At 41.3% G+C, this 27,678-nt stretch overlaps 1 protein-coding gene across 2 annotated transcripts in view; it reads left to right on the forward strand.

Annotated features, from left to right (window-relative positions):
* The first annotated feature begins 9,265 nt into the window (after positions 1-9,265).
* The window catches only part of LOC109910573 (cystatin-like), a 37,960-nt gene continuing 19,547 nt past the window's right edge, over positions 9,266-27,678 (forward strand). The window contains exons 1-3 of one of the 2 annotated variants that reach the window (XM_020509789.2): positions 9,266-9,524; positions 13,504-13,611; positions 16,379-16,651. In XM_020509789.2, coding sequence (XP_020365378.1) covers positions 9,300-9,524; positions 13,504-13,611; positions 16,379-16,465 — 420 coding nt within the window. In that variant the 5' untranslated portion in view covers positions 9,266-9,299 and the 3' untranslated portion in view covers positions 16,466-16,651. Of the gene's footprint in view, positions 9,525-13,503; positions 13,612-16,378; positions 16,652-27,678 lie in introns of those variants that run through there. The other variant, XR_007262936.1, reaches the window with a different exon arrangement.

Below are 27,678 nucleotides of genomic sequence, written 5' to 3' on the forward strand. Positions count from 1 at the left end.
ACTTTAAAGAATAGATGAGAAAAGAAATTCAACTTTTATTACAAACATGATGGATGACTTTTTCACACAAATGACAGCTCTCTATTTGTGCAGGAGACACTAGAAGGATTTAAAGGTTTTGCCCTTTCAAACAGGAGCCACCAGAAACAGCCAGTGTTCAGATTAATGGAAGATATAGAAACATTGTTTTTCAGGCTTGGCTAAGGCTCTCTTGTGTCCACTCATGAGGCCCTCATTCTCTTGCAACTGCACCCCTTCCTCATTGTTTCTGAGAGTGCTACCCATTCTCCTTTTCCAGCTCAGGAGCCTTCCCTAATGGGCATTACATGGTTAGAAAGAAGACCACATCATTGGTTTGGGACTTTTTGCAGTCATTGTTAGCCCATAGCTACTGAATTTGGGTTCATTGCTAGAAATATGGCATTAAGCCATTCTGGAGTGACTTTGCAAGGATCAGCACTGCTAGGCTAGCTCCCCTTTAGCAAAGTTAATCTATTCCTTCTATAAAGGTTGTTGCAGCTTTGTCTAATTACAACTATCATGGTGTTCTCTCTTTCCCCAGCAGCCATACCCTTACACTTATTCATTTACTCTTTGCCAAAGGAACTGAAATGTGATATGCACATTTATAGAGTAGAGAAGGCCATTAATGTGCTATAGCATGCAGGCAGGTTTTCTGATAATGTTGACCTCCTCTGCAAACTGCAACCAGGCTTTCTTGGTTAACTAGGGAGGTCTACTCCTCCTGCTCCGGGATGAGGATCTCCCACCTTTTCTGAGTTGTATGAAGGAGAGCATATGTTAAATTATCACTGAACCATTGGGCAACCCCACTTGGTGTCTTCCTTCTGTGAAGACAAGTGCTTTTCCCTGGTAGTTTTCACAATGTCTTCCTTACTGACTCAATGACAGGGCTGCATTGCTGCCTGGAGGTCTTGAAAGGATGGCTGATGCAAGACTGAAGGAATAGATGGGGTGACCCCACTGTACATTTCTCCACCAGTGAAGAGATTTGAAAATAGGCAATAATGCAGCTATAATGTACTGCTTACGGGCAAAATGAGCAGAGAGTGGGCATCTGTCCTTTAGTGGGAGGAAGCCAATGCCTGCCACTCTGGCAATCCCAGCACTACCAGAGCTGAGTATTAGGTGCTACTGGGACTTCAAGAAGGCCCCAGGATAAAGATAGCCATTGTGTCCAGATCCTGGCAGGATTGTGAAGCCCAGGGAAGTGTGGAACTGGGGTGGTGGACCAGGTTTTGGAGACCAGCTGGAGGGGAACAAAAGACCCTGATAGGCAGAGAGCAACACCCAAATGATGTGCCCCTCTTCCTTCCTACTCTTTCCACAAACTTTGTTTTAAAAACACCCTTCTCATTCCCATATGCCTGCCCATGCCAACCATATTATTGGACGGGCAGCATTATATCTGCATCAATTGACTTGTTAACAAACTCAATTGACTATAATCATTTTCTCAAAATGGCAGGCAGGCTCTTGATTTTGGCACCATTTTATGGTACCGAGTCGGGTTTGAGCAGGGAGGTGTGGGTCAGTCACCATTTTTAGTTGCCCTCAACTGAAAACACACAAGGCCAGGATCATAAAATCCTGGTGCGGACTTGTTAGCTCATTTGGATAATATGTAGCTCAGAACTTGCTAATGGCTTGAGGTTCAATCCCCATACTGAATGATTAGACTTAGGGCCTGCCTCTTCACCCTGCCCCTTAATGAAATCAAAAGTTGTGATTTGGGTAATCCGCAATAGCCAAGGGTGCTACTTAAAAAAGGAGAATTATGCACTGATACTCATGATATAAGCAAGGATCCATTTGTGACTTACATCTCATTCAGCATTTTTTTCTGGAACCACAGCTTACATAAAATATAGATTGTTACATGCTGCAATTTTTGGTTATATTTTCAACTTTGGTATTGATACAATACAATTCATCAGAGTACACCAGGATGGTCTCTCAGACTGGTGGGTCTTCATCAAAGTTTTATATATCAATGTTTCACACTTTGCTTTAAACCTTGGGTGACTGCTTCCACATGCTAAAAAGGGCAAAACAGACAACTTTGTGGAAACTGATGTACTACTGAAATTAATGTGTTAGCTTAAATAGGCTGTGTAGTAGAAAACAATGACAGACCTGCATTTATGCATCGAAGTTTGAACACTTGTCCTTAAATTCAGAACTTCTCAAAGCTACCTAATTTTGAAGTATAGATGTTGTTACAACAGCTAATTTGCACAGAGCAAAATCCCACAAAAAGGAATGCGATTGGTGACCAGATGTTCTGTTCTAATCATTTTGGTTGGAGGATAAATGGTTATCCAATAAACTTGTGAGAATTAGTGCCACGGGATCATTAATATCCACCTGAGATGGCAGATTTTTAATGTCGCATTGGGAAAATGGTATTTCCAAGAGTAGTACTCAGCGCTGCACTGAAATGATTGCCCTAATCATGTGCTTAGATTTCTGCAGCAGTACCTGAATCTACAACATTCTAAGCACACAAATTTAAGGCGATTAGCAAAAATGCAGAGGTGCTGTAATGAACAAAATTTATTTTACTTAGTAAGTTAATATGTTCTGAAATACATTGCTTGAAATTCCAATAAAAGAAAATTCAATACCAACTTTGAAAAGGAACTTCTACACATGCACATTTCAAGGGAAGAAGCTTTGCAGGGCTTCTGGAAAAGAGCAAGGGAGTTGGATACATGGTTATTATTGCATCAAGGCTGCAGCTTACTATTTCATTGATGACACCCTCCAACAACGGTGATGGAACAACATTCTGTGGCATTTGATATGTTGATGTCACCCTCACTGACCAATGGAAAGAGGACACTCTTTTTAAATACTTTTCCTGACATCACTAGGGTAGAAAGGTGGGGAATGTTCCATAACATAGTGATATCAAAATCAATTCACTAATGCCCTGGTTATCTGTCCTTTATGACCAAAGTCACACAATGTTAGACAGAATTTACAGAACTGAAACAGTACCTGATTTTGACATGAACTCCCTCCCGCTCTATTCACTTCATCTCACCTTATCAGCATATCCTTCACTTCTTTTCTCTCTTATGCTTACATAGAATTAAAGAATCCTAGAATGGTTACAGCACAGAAGAAATTCAACCTGTTGTGTGTGTATGTGTGTGCATTGTCTCTCTGTAACAGAAACTCACCTAGACTGCCTCCCCTACCTTTTCTCCATAATCCTAGGCAGGAATAGAAGTTTAAGGACTGCTTAGAGGCAAAAGTTTTCAGTTTAGAAAGGCATCATCTGTTGGCGGTCTGACGGGTCTGTTCTTATGCTGTGCTGTTCCTTTTATCTTCCTGCATTTTGTATCTCTTCAGATAATTATCCATTCTGTTTTGAAGGGTTGATTGAAACTGCTTCCACCACATTCTCAGGCAAAACGTTCCACACCTTATCCATTGTTTCTTATTAAATTCATACCTGGTTATTGCTTTTGGATAGTGTCACTGGTGAATAATTTACAAATGTGCACAGATAGTCTGGATAAGCTTGGTTTAGCTGGGTGCACTCACACTTGAGCCAAAGACTGTCACTTAAAGGCCTACTCAAGGATTTGAACATACAATCATACTATCAAACTTTGAGAGTCTCACCATGTCTTCCACATATTCATGTTGCATCCCAGGTTGAACTCTTTTTTTATGTTTGGAAAGGCTGAACCCTAGCTTTATTGTAGGTTTCTTCCATGGTATTGGAACAGGAGGAATCTTTACCATTCGGATGGTCTTCACTTGAACGAAGCCGGTACCAGTGTCCTAGTGAAAAGGGTTAAAAGGTTGGTCAAACAGGACTTAAACTTGAATATGGGGGGTGGGGGGGAAGGGTTAAACTCCAAGAAGTATAATGGTTAGTGGGAAACAAAGCAGCAGGTTAGCATGTGGAGGGATGAATTCAACTGCATGAAAAAGTATGAAAAAAGTGAAAGAAAAGGAGACTTCAGGAGGTGTTGATCTTTCAGGAATCACTGGAGTCAGGGAGGGTCCCAGAGGTCTGGAAAATTGTTAATGTAACTCCCCTGTTTAAGAAGGGAGTGAGACAATGGATGGGAAATTACAGGCCGATTAGCTTGACCTTGGTCGTTGGTAAGATTTTAGAGTCCATTGTGATGGATGAGATTTCTGAATACCTGGAAGTGCATGGTAAAATAGGGCAAAGTAAGCCTGGTCTCATCAAGGGGAGATAATGCCAGACAAATCTGTTAGAATTCTTTGAGGAGGTAATGAGCAGGTTAGACAAAGGAGAGTCAATGACAAAATGCCGCACAGGAGGCTGCTGAGTAAGATAAGACCCCACAGTGTTAGAGTGTGGATAGAAGATTGGCTGTCTGGCCGAAAGCAGAGAGGGGGGATAAAAGGGTCCTTCTTGGGATGGCAGCCGGTGACTAATGAAGTTCTGCAAGAATCAGTGTTGGGACCACAATTTTTCACTTTATACATTAGTGATTTAGATGAAGGAACTGAGGGCATTCTGGCTAAGTTTGCAGATGAAACAAAGATGGGTGGAGGGATAGATAGTATTGAGGAGGGGGGGAGGCTGCAGAAGGATTTAGACACATTAGGAGATGGAATACAACATGGGAAAGTGTCAGGTCATGCACTTTTGTTGGAAGAATAGAGTCATAGACTATTTTTTAAATGGGGAGAAAATTCCAAAATCTGGAGTGCAAAGAGACTTGGGAATCCTAGTCCAGGATTCTCCTAAGATTAGCTTGCAAGTTGAGTCAATAGTTAGGAAGGCAAATGCAATGTTGGCATTTATTTCGAGAGGACTAGAATATAAAAGCAGGGATGTACTACTGAGGCTTTATAAGGCTCTGGTCAGATCACATTTAGAATATTGTGAGCAATTTTGGGCCCCATATCACAGGAAGGATGCACTGACTCTGGAGCGGGTCCAGAGGAGGTTCACAAGAATGATTCCAGGAATGAAAGGCTTAACATATGAGGAACGTTTGAAAACTCTGGGTCTATATTTGATGGAGTTTAGAAGGATGAGGGGGAATCTAATGGAAACTTAATATTGAATACTGAAAGGCTTGGATAGAGTGGATGTTGGAAGATGTTTCCATTAGCAGGAGAGACTAGGCCCTGATGGCACAGACTTAGAGTAAAGGGAAGACCCTTTAGAACGGAGATGAGGAGAAACTTCTTCATCTAGACAGTGGTGAATCTATGGAATTCATTGCCACAGAAGGCTGTGGATGCCACGTCATTGAGCATATTTAAGACCGAGATAGATAGGTTCGTGATTGTTAAGAGGATCAAAGGTTACGGGAAGAAGGCAGGAGAATGGAGTTGAGAAACATTTCAGCCATGATTGAATGGTGGAGCAGACATGATGGGCTGAGTGGTCTAATTTCTGCTCCTATGTCTTATGGTGGACATCTCTATTCATCCAACGTGCAGGGTGAGCTGGTATGAGGAGCTCTTTTGTGATCTGCTCCTGGAGTACGAGCTCCACATACAAGTCCAGCCTGTGCAAGAAAGCTAGAGTAGTCTCTCCGACTGCTTACCGATGCTTTGAGTTTTGTCCTGAATCAGGTGAACAAAGAACATGAGAAAATGGTGTCCACCAGTTCACTGAAGCTTTCTTTGTTTGATTGACACTACAGTATGAAAATTGTATTGTAGAACAGGAACATAATAACAAGAAAAAAAAATCCTGCCCTTTTTGGAGCAACATCATCGTATTTCCATGTGCCTATCTGAATCTAGATCACCAACCTTATTAACCACACTCAGCACATTTACATACATGCAATATAAACCTAATTTAGACCTTCTTGGTCTATCCATACCGAATACCTTAATATTTTTAACCCTAGTGCTGACTCTCCCGATCCTTTGTATGTCTATTTCTGACACTACGTCCTGGTTTGCTATCCCTTGCAAAGTTAGTTTAAATACTCACCAATAACACATAGAAACTTCTTTGGTCCTGGCTTTGTTAAGGAGAAACCTGCATATCTAACCTGTTTATGTTCAACCTCCCAGAATTGGTTCCAGTGTCACAGGCATTTAAACCTCTTTCTCCTGCACCATCTCTCTAGCCATACATTAAATCTTCTATCCTACCAGTGACAGTGGGCGGCAAATTTTGAAATGTTACAAAAATCACCTGTTTGCAGCTTGGAAGAATCCAGGTGCATTAAGGTTCTGGGTGCAGTCACATTCACAGCCAAAGGCAGTGTTGTCCTCAACCTGCTGTGGGATTGCAAATGTTGCTGTAGCATGTGATAGACTTCACTAAATACCTCCTTAGTGATGTGGAGATATTTGATGTACTGTTCTTCACTAAGACTCAGTGAGGAGAATTCTTCCTTCAACACTCTCAGCATATATGTCGTCCTTTTGAGAGCTCTTCCAACACTCTCACATCCCTCCCTCCAGTTTGTCCTCCTGACTTAACTCTCTCCACTCTCCCTGTCATGCAGTGGCCCAAAAATGGCGCCAGCTACCACTGCCATGTATGGGAGAAGGTAACTTGTACAGAATCCTTAAAATGAGGACCAAGTCTGTCAGCAACTTGATCTAACAGTACTAAACTCAACGGCAGTCAATCTCAATCCATCACCAACTAATCTGAATGTGGTTGATTATTCCTTTCAATGGCGCTGATGGGGAATCCTCTCTGCTGTTGAAATTTTTCTTCAAGCTGTCAAGGCAAACTGGGCATTAACTGGAATATTGAGTTCCATTTTGGTGTTAAATTAATATTACGCAGAATATCTCATGATTTGCCTATTCTACACACTTCTAGTGCATGTTTTGGGATCAAAATGGCACTCATACATAGAATCCCTAGAGTGTGGAAACAGGCCCTTCAGCCCAACAAGTCCACACTGAACCTCAGAGCATCCCACCCAGGCCCATCCCCCTATAACCCACCTAATCTACACCTCCTTGAACACTATGGGCAATTTAGCATGGCCAATCAACCTAACCTGCACATCTTTGGACTGTGGGAGGAAACCAGACCACCCAGAGGAAACCCATGCAGAATGTGCAAACTCCACACAGACAGTTGCCCGAGGCTGGAATCAAACCTGGGTCCCTGGCACTGTGAGGCAGCAGTGCTAACCACTGTGCTACCGTGCCGATACTTAAAAAGTTATACTATATATCCAAATGTATCTTTAAGAGTGTCATGACTAACTGATATTTGTGGAGTCATGGAATGGTTACAGATGATTATCCAAATGCCTTTCAAAAGCCTCGATTGAATTTATCTCCATCTCTTGGGTAGAGCATTCCAGACCCTAACCACAATGTGCATAAGCAAGTTTTTACTCATGTCACCACAGGTTCTTTTGCCAATAGCCTTAAATTGGTGTCATCCGATTCTTGACTCTTCCACCCATGGGAACAATTTCTCCCTATCTGCTCTGTTCACACCTCTTATAATTTTGAATACCTTTGAACAAATCTTCTGAATACTTTCTACACCAAGGAGAAGAGCCCCACATTCTCCAAACACCACACATAGCTGAAGTTTGTCATCCATACAACCATTCTCATGAGTCTTTTCTGCACCCTTTCTAATGTCCTCACAAAGTGCCCAGAATTAGATTTGAGGATGAACCAGGGATTTACACAAGCTCATCTTAACTTCCTTTTTTATTCCTCTATTTATAGAGCCTGGGACTCCAAATGCTTTGTTAACTGTTTTTTATTTCAAAAATATACTTTATTCGTAAAAATGTCTTTATATAAATACATAGTCACTGAAGCAGGTCAGTGTAGTAGCATATGAGAAAACAAACGTTGGAGTTCAATTCTATCCAACAAACAAACAAAAGGCACTCCTTACTTGTACAAGACTATATGTAAACATATTTGAGGCACTGGGGGGTTCTGATAATTGAACGGACCCCCACTGAACTTTGGCTGAACGACCTTTCCCCAATGCGCCTTGGCAGCAGCTGCTCCAATCTTTAGTGTGTCTGCAGCAAGCAGTCCTGGACCTTGGAATGTGCCAGTCTGCAACACTTGGTTGGGGTCAATTCCTTGCTCTGGACAACCAACAAATTTCAGGCAGACCAAAGAGTGTCTTTCAATAAATTGATAGTTCTCCTAGGACAGTTGATGTTTGTCTCGGTGTGCATCCTGGGGAACAGCCCATAGAGCACAAAGTCCTCAGTCATGGAGCTGCTCCAGACAAACCTTGACAAAAACTGCTGCATCTTTCTCCAGACTTCCTTTGCAAAGGCTCAAGCCAGACAGAGGTGTGTGACAGTCTCTAGCCCCTGTAGCCACTTCGAGGGCAGCATGCAGTGGCACAGAGAGTCAGGGTTTACATGAAGGATCTTATAGGTAGTGCTCTTCTCACCACCAGCCAAGCCATGTCTTGGTGATTATTGGAAAGTTCTGGTGATAGGCATTCAGCCAAATGACTTCGACAGTCTGCTCAGGGAACAACCTGACAAGATCCACCATCTCCACTAGAGGCCAGTTTGAACTGGTTGAGATCCAGGCAGACAACAGCAATGTCGTCCATGTCCGGGAAGGCTTTGACCTGTAAGCCTCTGCTGCCTGGACAGGATTTTGTCAACTATTTTTAATTGCAAAAGTACACTTTATTCAGAAATTTTTATATATGTATGTAAATACAGTCACAAACGCAGTTCAGTTCTGCACAGTAGCATATGGACACACGTAAACATTGGAGTTTGACTCTATCAAACAAACAAACCAAAGGTATAGAGATAGTAGGAACTGCAGATGCTGGAGAATCTGAGATAACAAGGTGCAGAGCTGGATGAACACAGCAGGTCAAGCAGCATCAGAGGAGCAGGAAGGCTGACGTTTCGGGCCTAGAATATCTTACTTTTACAACAGGATTTCGTTAATAGTTTTCTCAACTTGCTCAGCTACCTCCAGTGATTTGTGCAGATACGCCCACAGCCAAGTCCCTCTGCTCCTGCACTCCCTTTGCAATGCGGGGATGTTCTTGGCTGTTGTGTTTTCTAGAATGTGGCAGCGCTATTTTCGGGGTTGAATTTGCAAACAGCCCCTTCTCTTGGCACAAATGCTCCCTGGACGAAGCCCTCACAACGTCTCCCCTACTCAAATTCAACCCATCCCTAAAGCATGCAAGTCCCACCCTAAACTGTCACGCACCACCCCTTTTCAAGCATTCGGATTGGTTGCTCGAAGGAGAGGCGGGGCGGATCTGTATTACTTACAACAGTGAGAGGCCACGTTCAGTGGACGGTTGGGGTTCGAAAGGACGGGGGATGGTCGCGTGGCGAGTTTTGGCTGCCGTGCTCGCGCTGTTTTTAGCCGCCTGCGTTCAGGCGTGTGGCCCGCGCGGGAAGCACCTTCTCGGCGCGCCTGATCGCGTTTCCTCGGATGACCCCGAGGTGCAGAAAGCCGTGCACTTCGCCGTGACCGAGTACAACAAGGCGTCCAACGACATGTTCGCCAGTAAGGTGATGAGGATCCTGTCCGCCGAGCGGCAGGTAATGGGCGGCGCTATGCTGCTCATCGAGTCCTGGGAGATGGGGAGTGTTCGACTCCTCCATGGAAGAAAGACCTAGAGGGCCTGGGGGGGAGGTTTCGTGGGGAGATGAAACTTGGCTCAGACTGTGAAGAAGTTTGACAACACCTTGCGAGTACCTAAAGAAAGGTTTTGTACCGTTTTGGTGGATGCCTATTAGAGCTGCAAATGGTAACTTATTTACTATAAAAAGCGTTAGTAATTAACTGATAGGGTGCCAGAGAAGGAAATGTTAGGACAGATGGCTAAAACCTTGGTTGAAGATGCAGGATTTTGTGGAGGATCCTGTGGGAGAAAGACGTAGAAGGGGTTTTGGAGGGAATTCCAGCGCTTATAAACCAAAGAATTGAAGGCCTGGCTTTCACTAATGAAACAATTAAAATTGGGAGTGCTCAAGAGAACACAATTTGAGTTGTTGGTATCTCAGAATGATGGACTAGTTTTAGAGTACAGAAAGGAAGGGATAGCTGTAGAGGAACTTGTAAACAAGGACTATGAATTTGAAATAGGGATATTGTTGGACCAGGAGCCGATGAACATTCACAAGTGCAAGAATGATCTTTATAAGTTAAGATGCATATTAATGGAGATTTTGAATGAGCACAAGGAAAATGAGCCTATATCATAAACTGAGAAGAGTTGAATCTAAAGAAAACAAAAAGGCATGGCTGAGCTGAGGAAAGAAATGAGCCAGGTATGTTGTGGAGGTCAAAATGGATTGTTTTGTGTAGAGTTTGTTTGAAGCTCACCTGTATTTGGAATGGAGGTTGACTTGATCTGTCAATTTTACATAGCTACTCATGTTTGAAATGCTGGTCTGTGTACAGGATTTTTGATTGTTGGCAGTGAAGCCAGTGATTTGGTCTCAAAGTACTTTTGAAGTAGTCTGTGCTCTGTAGCAAAGTCACATTGAACATGGCAAGATCTAATAAACAAAAATGACTTGGTAGAAGGGATAGTTGCCAACTCCAGCTAAACCTCCTAGAGGTTTCACCACGTGACTGCTGCCTCTAATTGTCCTGCTAGCTAAACAGGATTTGTTCGAAGTGGCTCAGTTGTTAGCACTGCTGCCTCAGTGCTGGGAGCCTGAGTTCAATTCCATCCTTGGGCAGCTATCTGTGTGGAATTTACACATTCTCCCTGTGTCTGCTGGGTGCTTGGGTTTCCTACCACAGTACAAAGATATGCTTGTTAGGTGGATTAGATATACTAAATTGCCCATATTGTCCAAGGATGTGTAGGCTAGATGCATTAGCCATGGGGAACGTAGGGTTGCAGGGAAAGGGTAGGGGTGATGGTTCTGGATGGGAGTGTTGGTATGAACTTGTTGGGCTGAAAGGCCTGTTTCCACACTCTATGGATTCTCTGTAATTCTCTCTGGTCACTTGCTGCTGTGATTAAACTTTAATTCTGAGATCATCCAGGAAGACTGGTAACTATATTGGAAAGATTAATTATTGAATAAACCTCTGCAGCACTATGATAGAATTATTAAACATTGCTGGAAGATGGAACTTTTTAAGCTGCAGCAATAAGCTGGTGACTGTCAATGAGAAGGACTCCTATTAACTTGCATTAGGGTAAAGATCACAAGTGACAGTTTAGGGTAGGACTTGTGATTTGGGGATGGGTTGACCTTGAGCAGGGGAGATGTGAAGACGTTGTAACAGGAATACTTGTGCCAAGAGAGGCTGTTTGCAAAGTCAACCTGGAAAAGTGCTGTCGAATTTGCATGTTTTGTTACTATCACCTTAAATTATTTCCCTTGTTGCCCAATTTAAGCAAATGCAAAAAAGTTGGCATTTTTAAGTTCTGAAGAAGGGTCACTGGACCTGAAATGCTACCTGATTTAGCTGTACAGTTGCTGCCAGACCTGCTGAACTTTTACAGCAACTCCTGTTTTTGTTTCTGGCATTTTAAAAATTTGAACAATATTGGCCACTGACATGATCTAATTGCTCAATCTTAAAGAAGATGGGATAAGGTAACTGGAAGCAGCTCTTTCCAGTGGTTGCTTAATAAGCAATAAGGGGAAATAGATACAATAAAGCATTCTCCTGCTCAGTTGTAAACATATAGGGAACTGAGAAACTTTAGAGTTGAAGTGTGGAATTCACTTCCAGGGTCTGATTTAGATGGGAATAAAACATTCAAGTTTCATTTGGATAGCTAACTATAAGACTGAGAATAATATAAATCAAGTGGAATGGTCTGTTTCCTTCACTGCAGTGCTTTTTGAATAGTAGAATGGAGGTGTTCCATCTGCCTGAGGAGGCAGATGGAATAGCAACTTAAGGGGGTCAATGGTGGGGAGGTGGTACTTTCAATACAGTGAGATGATATTGTACATCTCTGGTCTATTTTCTGTTGTGCTGATAGACTTATTACTTAGTTTTTAACTTCAAACTGGATACCCCATACCCTGTCAATAGGGACTTTAATTAGCGATTGGCAAGTCTTTTGCCTCTAATATTCTTTAATGTCCTTGGTGCTCTTGCTCATCGCTTGAGATCTGTTGCAACACCCAGTAATGGTTCTATTTACCCATCTTGTGTTTTTCTCCTTTCCCCTTCTGTTTATATTAATATTTGTTCCTTCTATTTTCAGTTCTGAAGAACATGAAAGTAGCCTGCATTGGAAGAGGTCTTGCAGTCCATTGTCTGTCATCTCTAATTAGTTCCACTCGCCAAACTCTGACTATGCCTTCAAAATCATCGTAACTTCATCTTTTGACAAAATTTTGAATCCCACCCCTCTACTTTCTTTCCAGTTATCTCAAATCTGTGTCACTTCTGTGTCAAATCTGTGTTGTGAGCTCAAGTGTCACTTCAGAGGCTCTAGATGCAACTCTATACTGACACTCATTCAGTTCTGAGGTGCTGCATACTTGGAGATGCTAAATTTGCTGCTGAGGCATTTAACCCAAGGCTTAGCTGCTTGATGGATACAAGAGATTCTCTAACATTAACTTGAAGAAGCATGCTCCCTGGTCTTAGCGTAATATTTAGTTTTCATCATGAAAACACATTATCTGGTCATAATTTTGCCTCTTCTGGTGGGTAACTAGTTCTATATAGGCTGTTCTGTTGTCATATTTAGTCCATGACCCTAGTGTGCTTGCTTATCCTAAAATAAGCACCAATTTAGTGATAAGAAATAACTAACTTGTGTTTAATGACCCAAAGTGCTTTATGACCACTCAAGCACTCTTGAAGTTTAATCACTATTGAAATGCAGCAAACAAAAGGATCATGCAAAGTATATTGCCTATTTTATGGCTGGCCAGGACATGGGCTAATAGGATAATTCTTTTCCAAAACGTTTTTATGGCCAACTGAGACAGCATTTGGATTTAATGTCTTATCTGAAATGCAGCACCTCAGTGCTGCCCTGAAGGTTAGCCTCATTTATGTTAAGTTTCTAGAATGGAGCCCACCGTCTGACTATGGAACAGTGTTTCCAATGAAGCACTAGGAACACAGAAGAGGCTATGGTAGTTTAATCTTCATACTGAATGATAACATTGCAATCGCAACTGAATTTTTGGTTTTCCGATGAAATTTGCACCATTAATTTTCATTTAAATCACTGTTGGCAAACTATACTGGGCAGCCTTTGGTTTCACCTGTTGCAATGACTGGATTGCCTGAAATCAGAATTAAATGGTAACTGAAGCAATGCTAACCCAATTTTTTTTAACTTGTGAAGGCTGAATGCAGCTGAAAGGTTAGTTGTTTAATTCAAATTTTGAAAATTAATTTTATGATTCTATCTGTGCCCCTTGCTCACTTCAGATTGTTGGTAATCATTCATTTGAGCAGAAATGAATTGTTGAGTGTATTAATTTAATACTTGCATAAAATGAATCACTTTTGTTGATGCCCGATGGATTTTACTAAACTGGGCTTGATTATTTTCTTAAACATTTGTTTTCTTTCCAGATTGTTTCTGGGATAAAGTACATTCTTGAAGTTGAACTGGGGAGAACCCAATGCAAACAAGGAAAGTTTCATGATTTGGAAACTTGTGATTTCAGTGCAACACCACATGTAAGGCTTTACTTTTTTTTTATGATAATGGAGCACACTTGTGGATTTTGGATCTAACTTAGTAGTCTCTGACATAACTAGGGAAGAATGAATTGCTTCCCTTTCAAACAATTATGCCATTTCCAATGCCTTAAGTCAAATGCTTATTATTCTATTTGGATTCTTTAAACTGGACTGTCTTAGCAGTATCTTCTGGGCTTGATTTAGAGTACCGCTAGAAACAACATAGCTATTTGCACCAGAATCCTGCCTATTTCAAGCCTTCAGTCAGAAGCAGCCTTGACATTCCTCTCCTTTTCATATACAAGGTAAGATTTATACCTTAAGGGTATAAATTATCCTGGGGAGGGATGTGGAAGGAAATAAAGGAAAATTTGTGCCCTTAACAATTAAAAGATAGCCTTGAACATTACTGGAGGACAAATCATAATGTTCAAGTAAATAAGATATTCTTAAACTTTTCTAGAAGCCAGCTCTGGCTTGAACTTATCTGGTACGTTCATGACTTGTGAAGATGATTATTAGTAAGTGTAGGAGAGGAGTATAAATGTAGTTGATTCACTCATTTCCAATGATGTGAGCTAACAAGAAGGTACAATTGCAAAGTTTCCTTCTTTATGTGGAAACTTCTATTTAATCTGGAGATGTAATGTGGTCATCAAGATAAAGGAATTACTTGTTGACCCACCTTCTATTAAAACATTGTGTTGATGTGTATGAAAAATCATTATCCTGCAACTCCTGATGTGGAAAGTCACAAATGACTAAAGTTGCTAGTCCTTTTTTTTTTTAAGGACCCTAGGGAAGTTCTGACACATGTAGAGTACTTATGTAGGATATTAACACTCGATTGCTGCACAATGCTATAAAACAGCACAACCATTTAGATTTATGCAGTGTCCTGTACTTACCTGGCCTTGCACAAGTTTACTAAGAATCTTCTTGGCAAGCCTACAGCCTGCTCACAAGCCAATGTCAAAATGCTTGAGGACCATGGCTTATTCCACTCTCCACTCCTGATCATGTTCACTCCTCATCCTGGCAATGCTCACCATACCACAGTCATGATTATGTTCATCCACACCTCTCTGCACCTAAGCAGTGCTTAAACCCTGCTCCTCCCAACTAGCCTTCCATAATCCCTGGGTTCTGCCCAGCTGATGTTGAAAGGGGGGAAATGATATGATAGGAAGGGGTTGAGAATTTGAGGATGGAGAGGGGTGTGCATTGTTGGGTGGGGGTGGGTGTGAGAGAAGTGAATATTATTGAAGAGGTGAGGCTATGCATTGTTGGAGGCTGACAGGTTCAATTACAAATGGCACATATTGAATTGAATACAGTCTTTTAAGAGTCTTCCAATCTCAATGACAAATGGGGCATGCTTGCCATAGGCCTCTTGGTTCTGTTCATCACAGGATTCAAAATGGAACCAGGATTGTAAGATGCAAAGGATCCAGTGTTAAATGGTAGGTAGGTAGGCAATGTAAGTTGCAGTCTTAACTTCAAGGAGTTCTCTTGAATTATCTGGAGGAGTAACTTTTTGGTTTTCAGGAGCTCTTCTTTCTTCCGTACTAAATTTTACAGTGTAGCATTATTTTGTGTATTTGTTGACATGTAGCATAATTCTGCTTCTGGGAGCAGAAATATCAACCTGCTAAACTTAAAGCCACAATACAATTAATTTTTTGACATCAGTGTTTAAATTAGTACAAGACAATGGGCATAAATTAGCAGTAAATGGTCTTTTTAAAAAAAAAATTGAGAAACTTTAAGTAAAATGCCATTACCCTAAAGCATTGTTTTTGCAGACTGGTGAGATCACAACTAAATGGTTGCCTGTTAATCTCCAAAACAACAGTCATTGCACTTCAAGTAATTCAGCCTGTGGTATACTTGAGATGTAGTAACACAAATGTAAATTTTTATGAAATAAAACTTTGCAGTATTAAATCATCTAATTGACCTTGTTCATTACAACAGCATCCACTACATTTTTTCCCCTTCTCCATGTTGTAGCTCTTGAAACTCTAGTCTCCACATTCATTTGCAAGGAATTCATTACCTCTGACTTCAAGTTTTCTTGGTTTCCATTAGCTGAGTATAACATTGAAATGTTTAAACTGCTCACATTCCTTTGCAGTCTCCTTTCCCACTATTTTTCCCTCTGTCTTTTTGGAGCTTTACACACCACCCAGGCACCTTGTTACATGGCTCCTGGCCTTGCCAGTTTCTCTTTCATCCTTCCCACCCACTGCTCCACCTCTGCTTCATTACTGGGGAATATTCAGGCCATTTATTCCCAGCAGGATGGCATTTAGTGATCTGAAGCTAGGGTTGAATTTAAGCCTGGATTATTGGGTAATTTGTACAGTGATCTTTGTCTTGGAAATGCACCATGTAATCTTAAAACGCATAAAGCAAAACTTGTTTCAGAGATAGTAGGAACTGCAGATGCTGGAGAATCTGAGATAACAAGGTGTAGAGCTGGATGAACACAGCAGGCCAAGCAGCAGCATAGGAGCAGGAAAGCTGACGTTTCGGGCCTAGACCCTTCTTCAGAAACCTTGTTATCTCAAAGCAAAACTTGGATTTTTATTTTGTTTTACTGATCACTAATATCTTAACTATTTTCTCAGATTTTAATCCCTATGACATCAGACTGAGTATCTTTAAACTTAAACCAACCTTGTTGAATAGAATATGGCATGGTCTATTATAATTAACAATGGAATGAATCTAACTTCCAACTATTAATCTAACTTTTCAGAAAACACTTTGCAAATTTAAGGTTGTTTCAGTTGCTTGGACTGAAGAAACTTCTCTGAGCAAGACGTGCAGACCATTCAACAATTGAATTTTTCCATTGTAGCAAATTAAATTGCATTTACTGAACAGTGCCTACTGTGCTTCCAGTATTCTAGTAGCAGCTCTTGTCTTCATTATTTAAGTCATGAATGTAAATGTTAAATGCCTCACCTATACAGCAAAATTACTGTAGCTTCCATTAAAGCTAATAAAACTGTGAAACTCTGAATTTGAAGAATATGACTTGGTAAATGAAAGTGGTATTTCTTCTGGACTAACTATGTTCACTTCTAACCAGTAGGCTTTGCGTCAGAGACCCTTTCTTATTTTAAAGGCAATTACACTATAAAAAGTTAGGGTCTAGTTTACCTTCTAAAATATTTTTGGGGGTGTCTGATCTAGTCCATAACAAACTGGGCTCTTGTCAGGATCAAAATCTATAATTCCAAGTTGGGTTTAGAATTGTTGGACTCAAAGGCGGTGAGTGGTAAGTGTTGGAGTTTTTATTTTGAGTATTGTATTTGGTTTAAACACTGTGTGCCTTGCGCAATGGCTGTTTCAGTCACTAAGTTCTTTTTCTGGGGTTGGAGGAAGTCACTTTGGGAGTTTTACAAAAAGTGAACAAGGCAAAGCTTTCAGAATTGGCAAACAAGCTGGACATGGAACAAAAACAGAAGCTGACCCTTCCTCAGAACTGGTGGTGGCTGGGAAAATGCCAGCTTATATGCAGAAAAAAGGGAGGTGGATGGGGTAGGGAGTAAATGATAGGATAGAGCCTAAAAAGAAGAGCAGGTCAACTGACAGAGTTGATAATGATCAGGCTGGGAGGGTGAATAGTTGTTAAGGGGGACTATTAGTGACTAATAATGGGTAGTGTGTAGTGGCAGGCTATGTGGTAACAAGGCCTGGCGTGTGCGGTTGGGGGCTGGGACTTGAGTTTAGGCCCTAAAATTACTGAACTTGATATGGAGTCTGGAGGGCTTCAAGGTCCCCAAGAGGAAAGTGAGGTGTTGTTCTTCCAGCTTGCATTGAGCTTGGCTAGAACATGTCAGTAAGCCATAGACAAATGTTGGCTAGGGAACAGTGTGGTGCACTAAAGTAGCAGGCAACGGGTAGTTCAGGGTCTTTTGCGAGCAGAGCATAGATGTTCTGCAAAGTGGTCAGCCAGTCTACGTTGCCTGGGTCTTCAAGGAAAGGAAAGATACTTGTGGCAAATGCACAGCATTTAGAATTGCTGGCAATGCCATTGGAATCATGAGAAATGGCTAAAATTCATTAGCAAATGAAGCAGCTTGAGTTAGAGGCAAAAGGAAATAGCCCTGACAGAACAAAAAGAAATGAAACAGTTTGAATTACAATTAAAAGCGGAGAGGAAGGCCCTCGCAGAAGAAAGACAGTTTGAACTGAACTTGGCCATTAGAATGGAAAGATGACTTAAAAGGGTACTGAAAATAGATCAAACATATGACATTCTTAGACAATTAATGTGGAGTTGTTCAAAAGTTCATTTCCTGATGTAGTGAGAACTCGTGGAAGAGCAGACAGTTAAAACTGCAAGATCAGAAGCTGAAATGGCTGATTGAGTTGGTTCGTAAGTCAAAGTTTGGTTTCTGATCTTAATTTCTATCTGAGGGATAGAAATTGGGGAAGATAAATCCTCAGGTGGTAAGGGTAAAGGAGATTTTCTTGAAGATGATAAAGCTCCGTTGCTACAAGGTAAAAAGGAAACCCATGAGGGGCGCAAATAGAAGTTAAGGCTCAGGTGTTTCATCACAAAGTATAGGCTGCATGAAGTTACAGCATTGGTGGTTTAGAAAAAGCACTGGGAAGAAGGATGTGAGAAAACAGGATAAGCCAGTGAATTTCTTTTGAAGTGGTAAAGCAATACACAGTGGAAGCTAAAAAGCTGCCCCAGACTGTACAACCTGGTCAGGGGTTGGTTGAGAAGAAAGTGCCAGATCATCTTAAATATTTACTTGAGGGTAAAGTTTGCTCGCATATGCCAGGAGGAGCAGGTAAAGAAATTACAGTTTTGAGATATGGGAGTGTGTCTGGCTTTGATATTGAGCGATTAGGAGATGTCTAATTCAGAAGGACAAGTGCCAGAAAATGTGGTAATATGGGTAATTCACAGTGAGATGAGAAGTGCTCCATTTTGTAAAGTGAAGTTGGAGTGTCCAGTGAAAAATGGAGAAGTGGTGGTAGGAGTACTGGAGGAACTCCCGGCTGCCGGAATACAACTTGTCCTTGGTAATGATCTAGCTGGATTACAAGGGGGAATGCTGTCTACTGTGGTTGAAAAGCTAGTGGAAAAACCGGCAACTCATATTGCAGGAAGAATATCCTGAGACTTTTCTTGACTGTGTGATAACAAAGTTTTAAACCACAGGTTGGAGGAGGAGAAATCAAAGAATAAAGATAAGGAACTTGAAGTTCAGGTATCAGACCATTTTTCCTCAAATGGAGGGGTAAAAAGAACAGGTGGAGGACAACCTGGATATTTTTAGTTCGGGGAAATTAGCTGAATTACAATAGAAAGATTTAAAAACTAAAGCAATTGTATCAAAAAGCATAGACAAGAGAACAGTCTGTGTATCCCAGAATCTTCATATCTTAATGACATCTTGATGAGGAAATAGAAACCATCACACATTCAGGCAGATGAGAAATGGGCAGAAATTCATCAAATTGTATTACTGGTGGGTCATAGAAAGGAGGTGTTGCGGGTTGCATACGAATTACCAATTGGAGATCATTTGAGTATAAAGAAAACTCAAGCTAAAATAAAAATCATTTTTACTGGTCTGGACTGCATAAGCATGTTTGAATTTTGCCAGACATGTCGTATGTGTCAGGTAATTGGAAAACCTCTGGCAGTGATAAAACTAGCACCTTTAATACTCATTCCTGCATTTGAGGAACCTTTTACAACTGATTTGTGTAGGACCCCTACATAAAACAAAAAAGTGGGAATCAGTTTTTGTTGACAATAATGGACGTGTCCACTAAATTTCCAGAGGCTATTCCACTTATACTATTACAGCTAAAAGGGTTGTAGAGGAGTTACTCTAATTTCTCACTAGGTACGGACTATCCATAGAGATACAATCAGATCAAGAGTCAAATTTTACATCTGAATTATTCAGGCAAGCTAAGGATAGCTTAGGAATAAAACAATTCAAATCCACTGTGTACCATCTGGAATTACAGGGAGCATTGGAATGGCAGATTCAAACTTTAAAGACTATGTTGAGGGCTCATAGTAAAGACTGTTGAGAGGATTGGAAGAAAGGAATTTTTTTTTTTTTTGCAATTAAGGATTCACCAAATGAATGTACCAAATTCAGTCCATTTGGAATTAGTTTTTGGGCATGAGGTGGGAGGGCCACTGAAATTAACTAAGGAGAAATTGGTGAGTCAGAGTTCCAAGATCACTTATTTGGACTATATTTAATCTTTCCCTAAAACTTGGTGAGTGGGTGAGTTGGCTAGACAGCATTTAAAAGTAGCACAGCATGTGATGAAATAGAAAGCAGACAAGAAATCAAAATTTCACAAATTTTGCTGGTAGAGATAGTGTTAGTGTTACTTCCAGTGATAGGTGAACCTTTTAAAAGCAAGATTTAGTGGAGCTTATCATTGTCAGGTTAATTACTTCATAAGAACACCAGAAGGAAGGAAATCTGAATGTGTCATGTGGATATGCTGTTAAGGTATTTTGATATGGAAGGAAAGCAATAGAAGGATGTTACTGGTTACAACACTGAAGAACCAAGTTCAGAGGGTTCTGAATTGGACAATGAGGAGATTCTCAAAAATTGAGATACCTTCTAGAGGAAAATCAAAATGACCTACGAGTTATTACAATCACATGGGGAGATTTGTGGAAATAAGCTGGGAAGGTCTATGCTAATTACACATGATGTAGATGTTGGAAATGCTGTTCCAATTAGGCAACATCCTTATAGACTTAGCCTTCTACAGTTGGCACAAGCTAAAAAAAGAAATTGGACGCATGCTCAAAGAAAACATAATTGAAGTGAATTTTAGTGACTGGAGCTAACCCATAGTAACGGTGCCCACTGGTTATGTGTGGACTATTACGAAGTCAGTGCAGTTACAAAGTCTGATACATAGCCTATTCAAAATTTCGAAGACTATATTAAGAATGTGGGACAACCACCTCGTATTTCTAAATTGGACTTGCTCAGAATTCACTGGCAGGTGCCTTTATCTGAAAGAGCGAAGACAATTTCTGCTTTTGTGACACTGAGTGGACTGTACCAATTTAAAGTCATGCCATTTGGTATGAAAAACTTCAAAGACGAACCAATAAAGTCATTTCCAGATTACCCAATTGTCAGGTGTATATTGACTACCTGGTGATTTTTTTTTTTGTCACACATGGAGGGAACATGTGCAGCATCTATTGGAATTGTTTGGTTGACTTTGGGAAGTAGGCTTGATGGTAAGCCTGGCTAAGAGCGACTTCACAAAAGCCCAAGTCACGTTCCTGGGCCATTTTATGGACATGGACAGATGGCCCCACGGGATGTGAAAACAAAGCTGCTGGAAAAGCTCAGCAGGTCTGGCAGCATCTGTGAAAGGAAAAAACAGTTAACGTTTTGGGTCCGGTGACCCATCCTCTATGCAGAAAAAAGGGGATGGGGATGGGATAGGGAGTAAATGATAGGATAGAGCCTAAAGAGAGAAAAGAGCAGTTGGACTGACAAAAATGATCAGGCTGGGAGGGTGAATAGTTGTTAATAGGGACTATTAGTGACTAATAACAGGTAGTGTGTAATGGCAGGCTGTGTGGTAACAAGACCTGGTGTGTGAGGCAGGGGGCTGCGACTTGGGAGAGCTTCGGCCCTAAAATTACTCAGCTTGATATTGAGTCCGGAGGGCTGCAGGGTCCCCAAGCGGAAAATGAGGTGTTGTTCTTCCAGCTTGCATTGAGCTTCGCTAGAACACTACAGCAAGCCAGAGAGACATGTTAGTCAGGGAACAGGGTGGGGCGTTAAAGTAGCAGCCAACAGGTAGTTCAGGGTCTCTTTGGCGGAAGCAGCCACTTAGTCTTTGCTTTGTTTCCCCAATGTAGAGGAGACCACCTTGTGAGCAGCGAATGCAGTAGACTAGATTCTGGGAAGTGCAAGTGAAGTATTGCGCAGTGCCTCAATGATAGCCACACCTAATTATGCAAAGCTATTCAAGGTGGCTATTGATGCGGGTGTCGGTGCTGTACTCTTACAAGAAGATGATGAGCAGATAGAAAGACCTATGGGTCTTTTTCCAGAAAATTGAATAGTTGTCGACAGAAGTATTCCATGATTGAAAAGGAAACCTTGAGCTTGATGTTGCTGTTACAATATTTCAACATTTATATTGCTAGTAATATGTCTGAGACAGTATGAGGCAACTGTACATTCTGATCATAACCCATTAAAAATTTTGGTGAAACTTAAGGACAAAAATTCCAGGCTGTTTTAGATGGAGCTTATTATTTGCAGCAATTCGTTTTGAAAATCATACATGTGGCAGGATGGGAAACCATAATTGCCGATGCATTGTCTTGACTTTGATGAAGAAAGACTGAGGTGTTCGGTGGCAGCAGTAAATGGACTGAAATAGATTTGTAGTGGTGAATGTCTGCATGCTTAGAGTTAATATAATATATATGCATTGTAGTGTACTAATAGAGTAAGACTAAGGGTTTTAAAAGTGAAGCCATCTTTGTATGTTGTTTTTTTTTGGGGCGGGAGGTCTGACCGTGCTGTCACTTTAAGAGGTTATTTTGTCCTTACTTTTGAAGAGAGATTGTAAGGCAGAGGTGCTGAACTGGCTATCGGAGACGACTTGAGTAAGCAGCTTTTGTGGCCTTGGATTTTTTTTTAAAACAGTCTGAATGGGTCTGGTCAGTTGTTTACAAATCCAGATTTCTGGGTTTTGTTTTTTTTTATAACAGCAGAAGATATTGGAGTCTTGAAAGAGTTGGAAGCTTCAGTGAATGTCTCTTGGCTGCTACTCTGTCTGAATCTTCTCCTTTTTTTTTTCCTCCTGGATTGGAGAACTGCATGTGAGAATTTGTCTGAATTTTCCTTTTTGCCAAGGGGTATGTTATGGTTATTATGATATGGGAGCAGTTAATTTGTAATAATTACTGTATATTATTGTTAAATTTCCAATCTGAAGTTATTCAAAATTTCTCTTTCTTTGATAGTATTTTAACCACAGTGTTTAAATAAATTGTGTTTTGCTTAATGTTGAGTAGTTTGACCAGTTGCGTTACATCTGAGACAATTTTATGATTGCCTTTTAAAATAAGAAAAAATTAGGGTCTAGTCTGCCTTAAAATATTCGTGAGGAGGTCTGATCTGGTCCATACAACGTCGACTGTGGCAAGGCTTACCCAATATAAATGGGCTTCAACAAAGTGAAGTGAAGTAGAATTGATGACAACAAAGTGTCCCTCCCCAATGTGCTCAACGCATTCTGTACTCATTTTGGACAGTGAAATAATGTCACCTACCCTGACAGCCTCGGTTGCAACTGTACCCACGGTCACTGCTGCAAATATCAGATTGGCCTTCTTGAGGGTGAACCCAGGGAAAGCAACTGGCCCCTAGATTGGTGTCCCTGGCTGTGTGCTCAGATCCTGCATGGACCAGCTGGTGGATGTTATACAGATATCTTTAACCTCTCTCCTTATTACGATGTGACATTCCCACCTGTTCAATAAGACCACCATCATCCCAGTGCCAAAGAAAAATCAAGCAATGTGCTTAATGTGTACTGACTGGTGGCTCTAACATCCATCGTTATGGAGTGCTTTTAGAGGTTAGTAATGGCATACATCAGCTCCAGCCTCCCAGATTGCCTTGATTCATTACAATTCGCCTACTGTCACAATAGGTCCACAGCAGACATCATCTCCCTGGCCCTACACTCATTCCTGGAACATCTGGATAACAAGGACACCAACATCAGACTCCAATTTATTGACTTTAGCCCCACCTGCAATAGCATAATTCCAACAAAACTCATCTCCAAACTCAGAGATCCAGGACTTTGCTTCCCCCTCTGTGACTGGATCCTCAACTTCCTGACCTGCAGACTGCCTTCAATAAGGATAGGCAACAACACCTGCTCCACAGTAATCCTCAACACCAGTGCCCCACAAGGCTGCGTACTCAGTGCCCCTTACTATACTCAAACTCACGACTGTTCTGCCAAATTCAACTCCACTCCATTTAAAAATTTGCTGATGACACCACCGTGGTGGGTCAGATCCCAAGCAACGATCAGACAGCGTACAAGAAAGAGAGAGCTTAGAGGCGTGATGTAAAGACAGCAATCTCACCCATGATATCAGCAAAACGTAGGAGCTGGTCATCAACTTCAGGAAGCAGAGTGGAGGATACGTCCTTTCTGTATCAATGGTACTGAGGTAGAACTGGTCGATAGCTTCAAGTTCCTAGGAGTAAATATCACCAATGATTGATGCTACAGTCAAGAAAGCATACCAATGCCTTTACTTCCTCAGAAGGCTAAGGAATTTTGGCATGTCCGCAAATGACTCTTACCAATTTTTATAGATGCGCCATAGAAAGCATTCTATCTGGATGCATCGCAACTTGTTATGGAAATTGCTCTGCCCAAGACCATAAAAAATTACAGATGGTTGTGATCATAGCCCAGTCCATCACGAAAACCAGCCTTCCTTCCATTGATTCCATCTACACTTCTGGCTGCTTTGGGAAAGCAGCCAACATAATCAAACACCCCTCCCATCCCAGTTTCCCAGTTATACACTCTCCCATCCTCTTCCATTAGGCAGAAGATACAAAAAGTTGAAAACATTTATCAACAGATTTAATAACAGCTTCTTCCCTGCTATCATCGGACTTGTGATCGGATCTCTTGCATTTAGAATTGATCTTTCTCTGCACCTTCTCTGTAGGTGGAACACTATATTCTGCATTCTGTTTTATTACTCTGATGTACTTGTGTAAGGTATGATTTAACTTGTTAGCATGCAAAGTAATTTTCACTACGTTGATACATGCAACAATAATAAATAAAATTAATTCAAATGTGAGTGTTTTGGAGGGGAATTGCAGGTGATTGTGTTCCTAAGTATCTGCTGACCTTGTCTTTTCTAGATGAAAGTGGTCATAAGGTTTGAAGTTGCTGTCTAAGGATATTTGATAAATCTGTACAGTACATCTTGTAGACAGTACTCACTGTTGCTACTCGAGTGTCGATAGTGGAGGGGGTGGATGCTTGTGGATGTGCTGCCAATCAAATGGGCTGCTTTTGTCCTGGGTGGTGGCAAACTTTTTGTGTTGTTGGAGCTGGACTCATCCAGGCAAGTAGGCAGTATTTCAATACATTCTTGACTTGTGCCTTGTAGATGGTGGACAGGCTTTGGGGAGTCAGGAGGTTAATTACTCACTGCAGTATTCCAAGCCTGTAATCTTCTCTTGTAGCTACTGTGTTTACATAGTGAGCCCAGTTGAGTTTCTGGTCAATGTAACCTCCAGGATATTGATAGTGGGGCATTCAGTGATGATAACACCATTGAATGTGAAGGAGTGGTGGATGGATAATCTCTTATTGGAGATGGTCATTGCCTAAAATTTGTATGGCACCTATGTTACTTGCCAGTTGTCAGCTCAAGCCTGGTTATTGTCCAGATCTTGTTGTATTTGAACATGGACTGCTTCAGTATTCGAGGAGTTGAATGGTATTGAATATCATGCAATCATTGGTGAACATCCCCACTTCTGACCTCATGATCGGGGGGGATGGTCATTGAAGCAGCTGAAGATGGTTGGGCATAGGACAGTACCCTAAGGAACTCTTGCTGAGATGTCCTGGAGCTGAGATGACTGATCTTCAATAACCACATTCCTATGTGTGAGGTATGACTCCAACCAGTGGAGTCTATGCCCCCTCATTCCCATTAATTCAGGTTTTGCTAGGGCTCTTTGATGCTAAACTCAGTCAAGTGTGATCTTGATGTCAAAGACTCTCATCTCACTCTCTGGAATTTAGCACATTTTTATCCACATTTGAATGAAGGTTGTAATGAGGTCAGGTGCTGAGTGACCCTGGTGGAATCCAAACTGGGTGCCACTGAGCAGGTACTGCCTGATAGCATTATTGATGACACCTTCCATCACTTTGCTGATGATCGAAAGTAGACTGAGGGAGCAGTAACTTTGTGTTGATTTTCCCTGCTTTTTGTGCGTAGGACATACCTGGGCAATTTTCTACATTGTCAGATAGATGCCAGTGTTGTAACTATGTTAATGGAAAAGCTTGGCTAGGGGAGTGGCAAGTTCTGGAGCACAGGTCTCCAGTACTATTGCTGGAATGTTGTCAGGTCCACAGCCATTTCAGTATCCAGTGTCTTCGACTGTTTCTTTATCTTGTGGAGTGAATCAAATTATCTAATACCAATATCTACAATGCTGGGGACCACTGGAGGAGGCCAAGATGGATAATCCGTTTGGCACTTCTGGCTGAAGATTGTTGTGAATGCTTCAGCCTTGTGTTGAGCTCCTTGATCATTTGAGGATGGGGATATTTGTGAAGCCGCCTCCTCCAGTGAGTTGCTTAACTGTCTGCCATCATTCACAACTGGATATGGCAGGACTACAGAGCTTAGATCTGATCCATTAGTTGAGTGGTCACTTAGCTCTGTCTATCACTTGCTTATTCTGTTTGGCATGCAAGTAATCCTGTTTTGGTAGCTGCACCAGGTTGACACCTCATTATTAAGCATGTCTGGTGCTGCCCCCCTGCACTTTTTATTGAACACGGGAGTTAACTGTTGGCTTTATCGTAGTGGTTGAATGGGAGATATGCTGGGTCATTAGGTTGTGATTGTGCTGTTGTTGATGGTCCATAGCGCCTCATGGATGCCCAGTCTTAAACTGCTACATTTGTTAAAACTCTGTCCCATTTAGCACAATGATAGTGCCACACACATGATGGAAGGTATTTCCAACGCAAGTGTGGGACATCATCTCCACGAGGACTGTGTGATGGTCACTCTTATTGATACTGTCACGGACAGATGCATCTGCAGCTGGCAGATTAGTAAGGGTGAGATCAAGTATGGTCTTCCCTCACTGCTGCTGCAGACCCAGTCAAGCGGGTATGTCCTTCAAGACCTGACTAGCATAATCAGTGGTGTTGCTGCCCGGATGCAGTGAGGAAAGACCACCATCAAAGGTCTTTCAGCCAAAGTACAATGGGAGTCTGTTCAGTTATCGAATGCTCCCAGTGCCTCAAATCTATGTAAATAGTATCTTGCAAAAATAAAAAATGCCTTGGACTTTTTGGAACTGTCTGTAGTGTCAAACTCCAATCTTTGTTCTCCATATGCTGAGGCTGTACAAAACCAACCTGCTTTAGTAATTATGTATGCATATAAAGATTTTTATGAATAAAGTATATTTTTGAAATAAAAGAAGTCAGTTGGCTGGATGGCAACTTAGGTATACATTCTTAGTCTAGTTGCTGCTTGAATTCTTTGACTGCCGGTCACATGGACCAATCGTGGTCCTGGCCTCATTGCCATAATCAAATCTAAATGCAGTAATAATAGCAGGAAGAGCTGTTTTGACCGTTAGGACATAAGCTGCAAGCTGGAGGGTCAGTAAGAGACAGAAAGAATGGCTTCAGAATTATGTCTGAATCATGCAACTCTACATCAGATTTGGCGCAAAAAAACTTTAAGCAAAACTCACAACTTAAAACTTGTGTATGGACCCCATTACATGGCCGACATTAAAGCAGACCAACTTAAACTGGAGGGTTACTATTAGCTCTTTTACTAAACCACTTCCACCTCCATAAGATGATTGGTGCCTTTTAGTGTTTCTAGATTTGGCTATTCCAATGGTCTCCTTACCAGCTTCCCGTTATCTATCCTGTATAAAAACTTGTGTTCATCCAAAATCCTGCTACTGATATCTTGGCTTGTACCCATCATGCATGTGCTTGGGGCTCTTGCTTGACTCCTGGGACAAAAACACCTCCATTTAAAATAATAAGGCTGGCTTTTGAGTTCTTCCATAGCTTGGCCCTTTCAATTCTCTGTAATTATCTGCAGCCCATCAAATTCATCAGAGATATCTGAGCTCTTCCAGTCTTGAGCATTCTCAATTTTAATCCTCTCACTTTAGATGGCCATGTCTTCAGCTTGTAGCCTTGCACTCTGGAATTTCATTTCTGATCTTCTCCACGTCC

This window comes from Rhincodon typus, chromosome 9 (assembly GCF_021869965.1).
Source record: "Rhincodon typus isolate 14 chromosome 9, sRhiTyp1.1, whole genome shotgun sequence".
Classification (NCBI taxonomy): Eukaryota; Metazoa; Chordata; class Chondrichthyes; order Orectolobiformes; family Rhincodontidae; genus Rhincodon; species Rhincodon typus.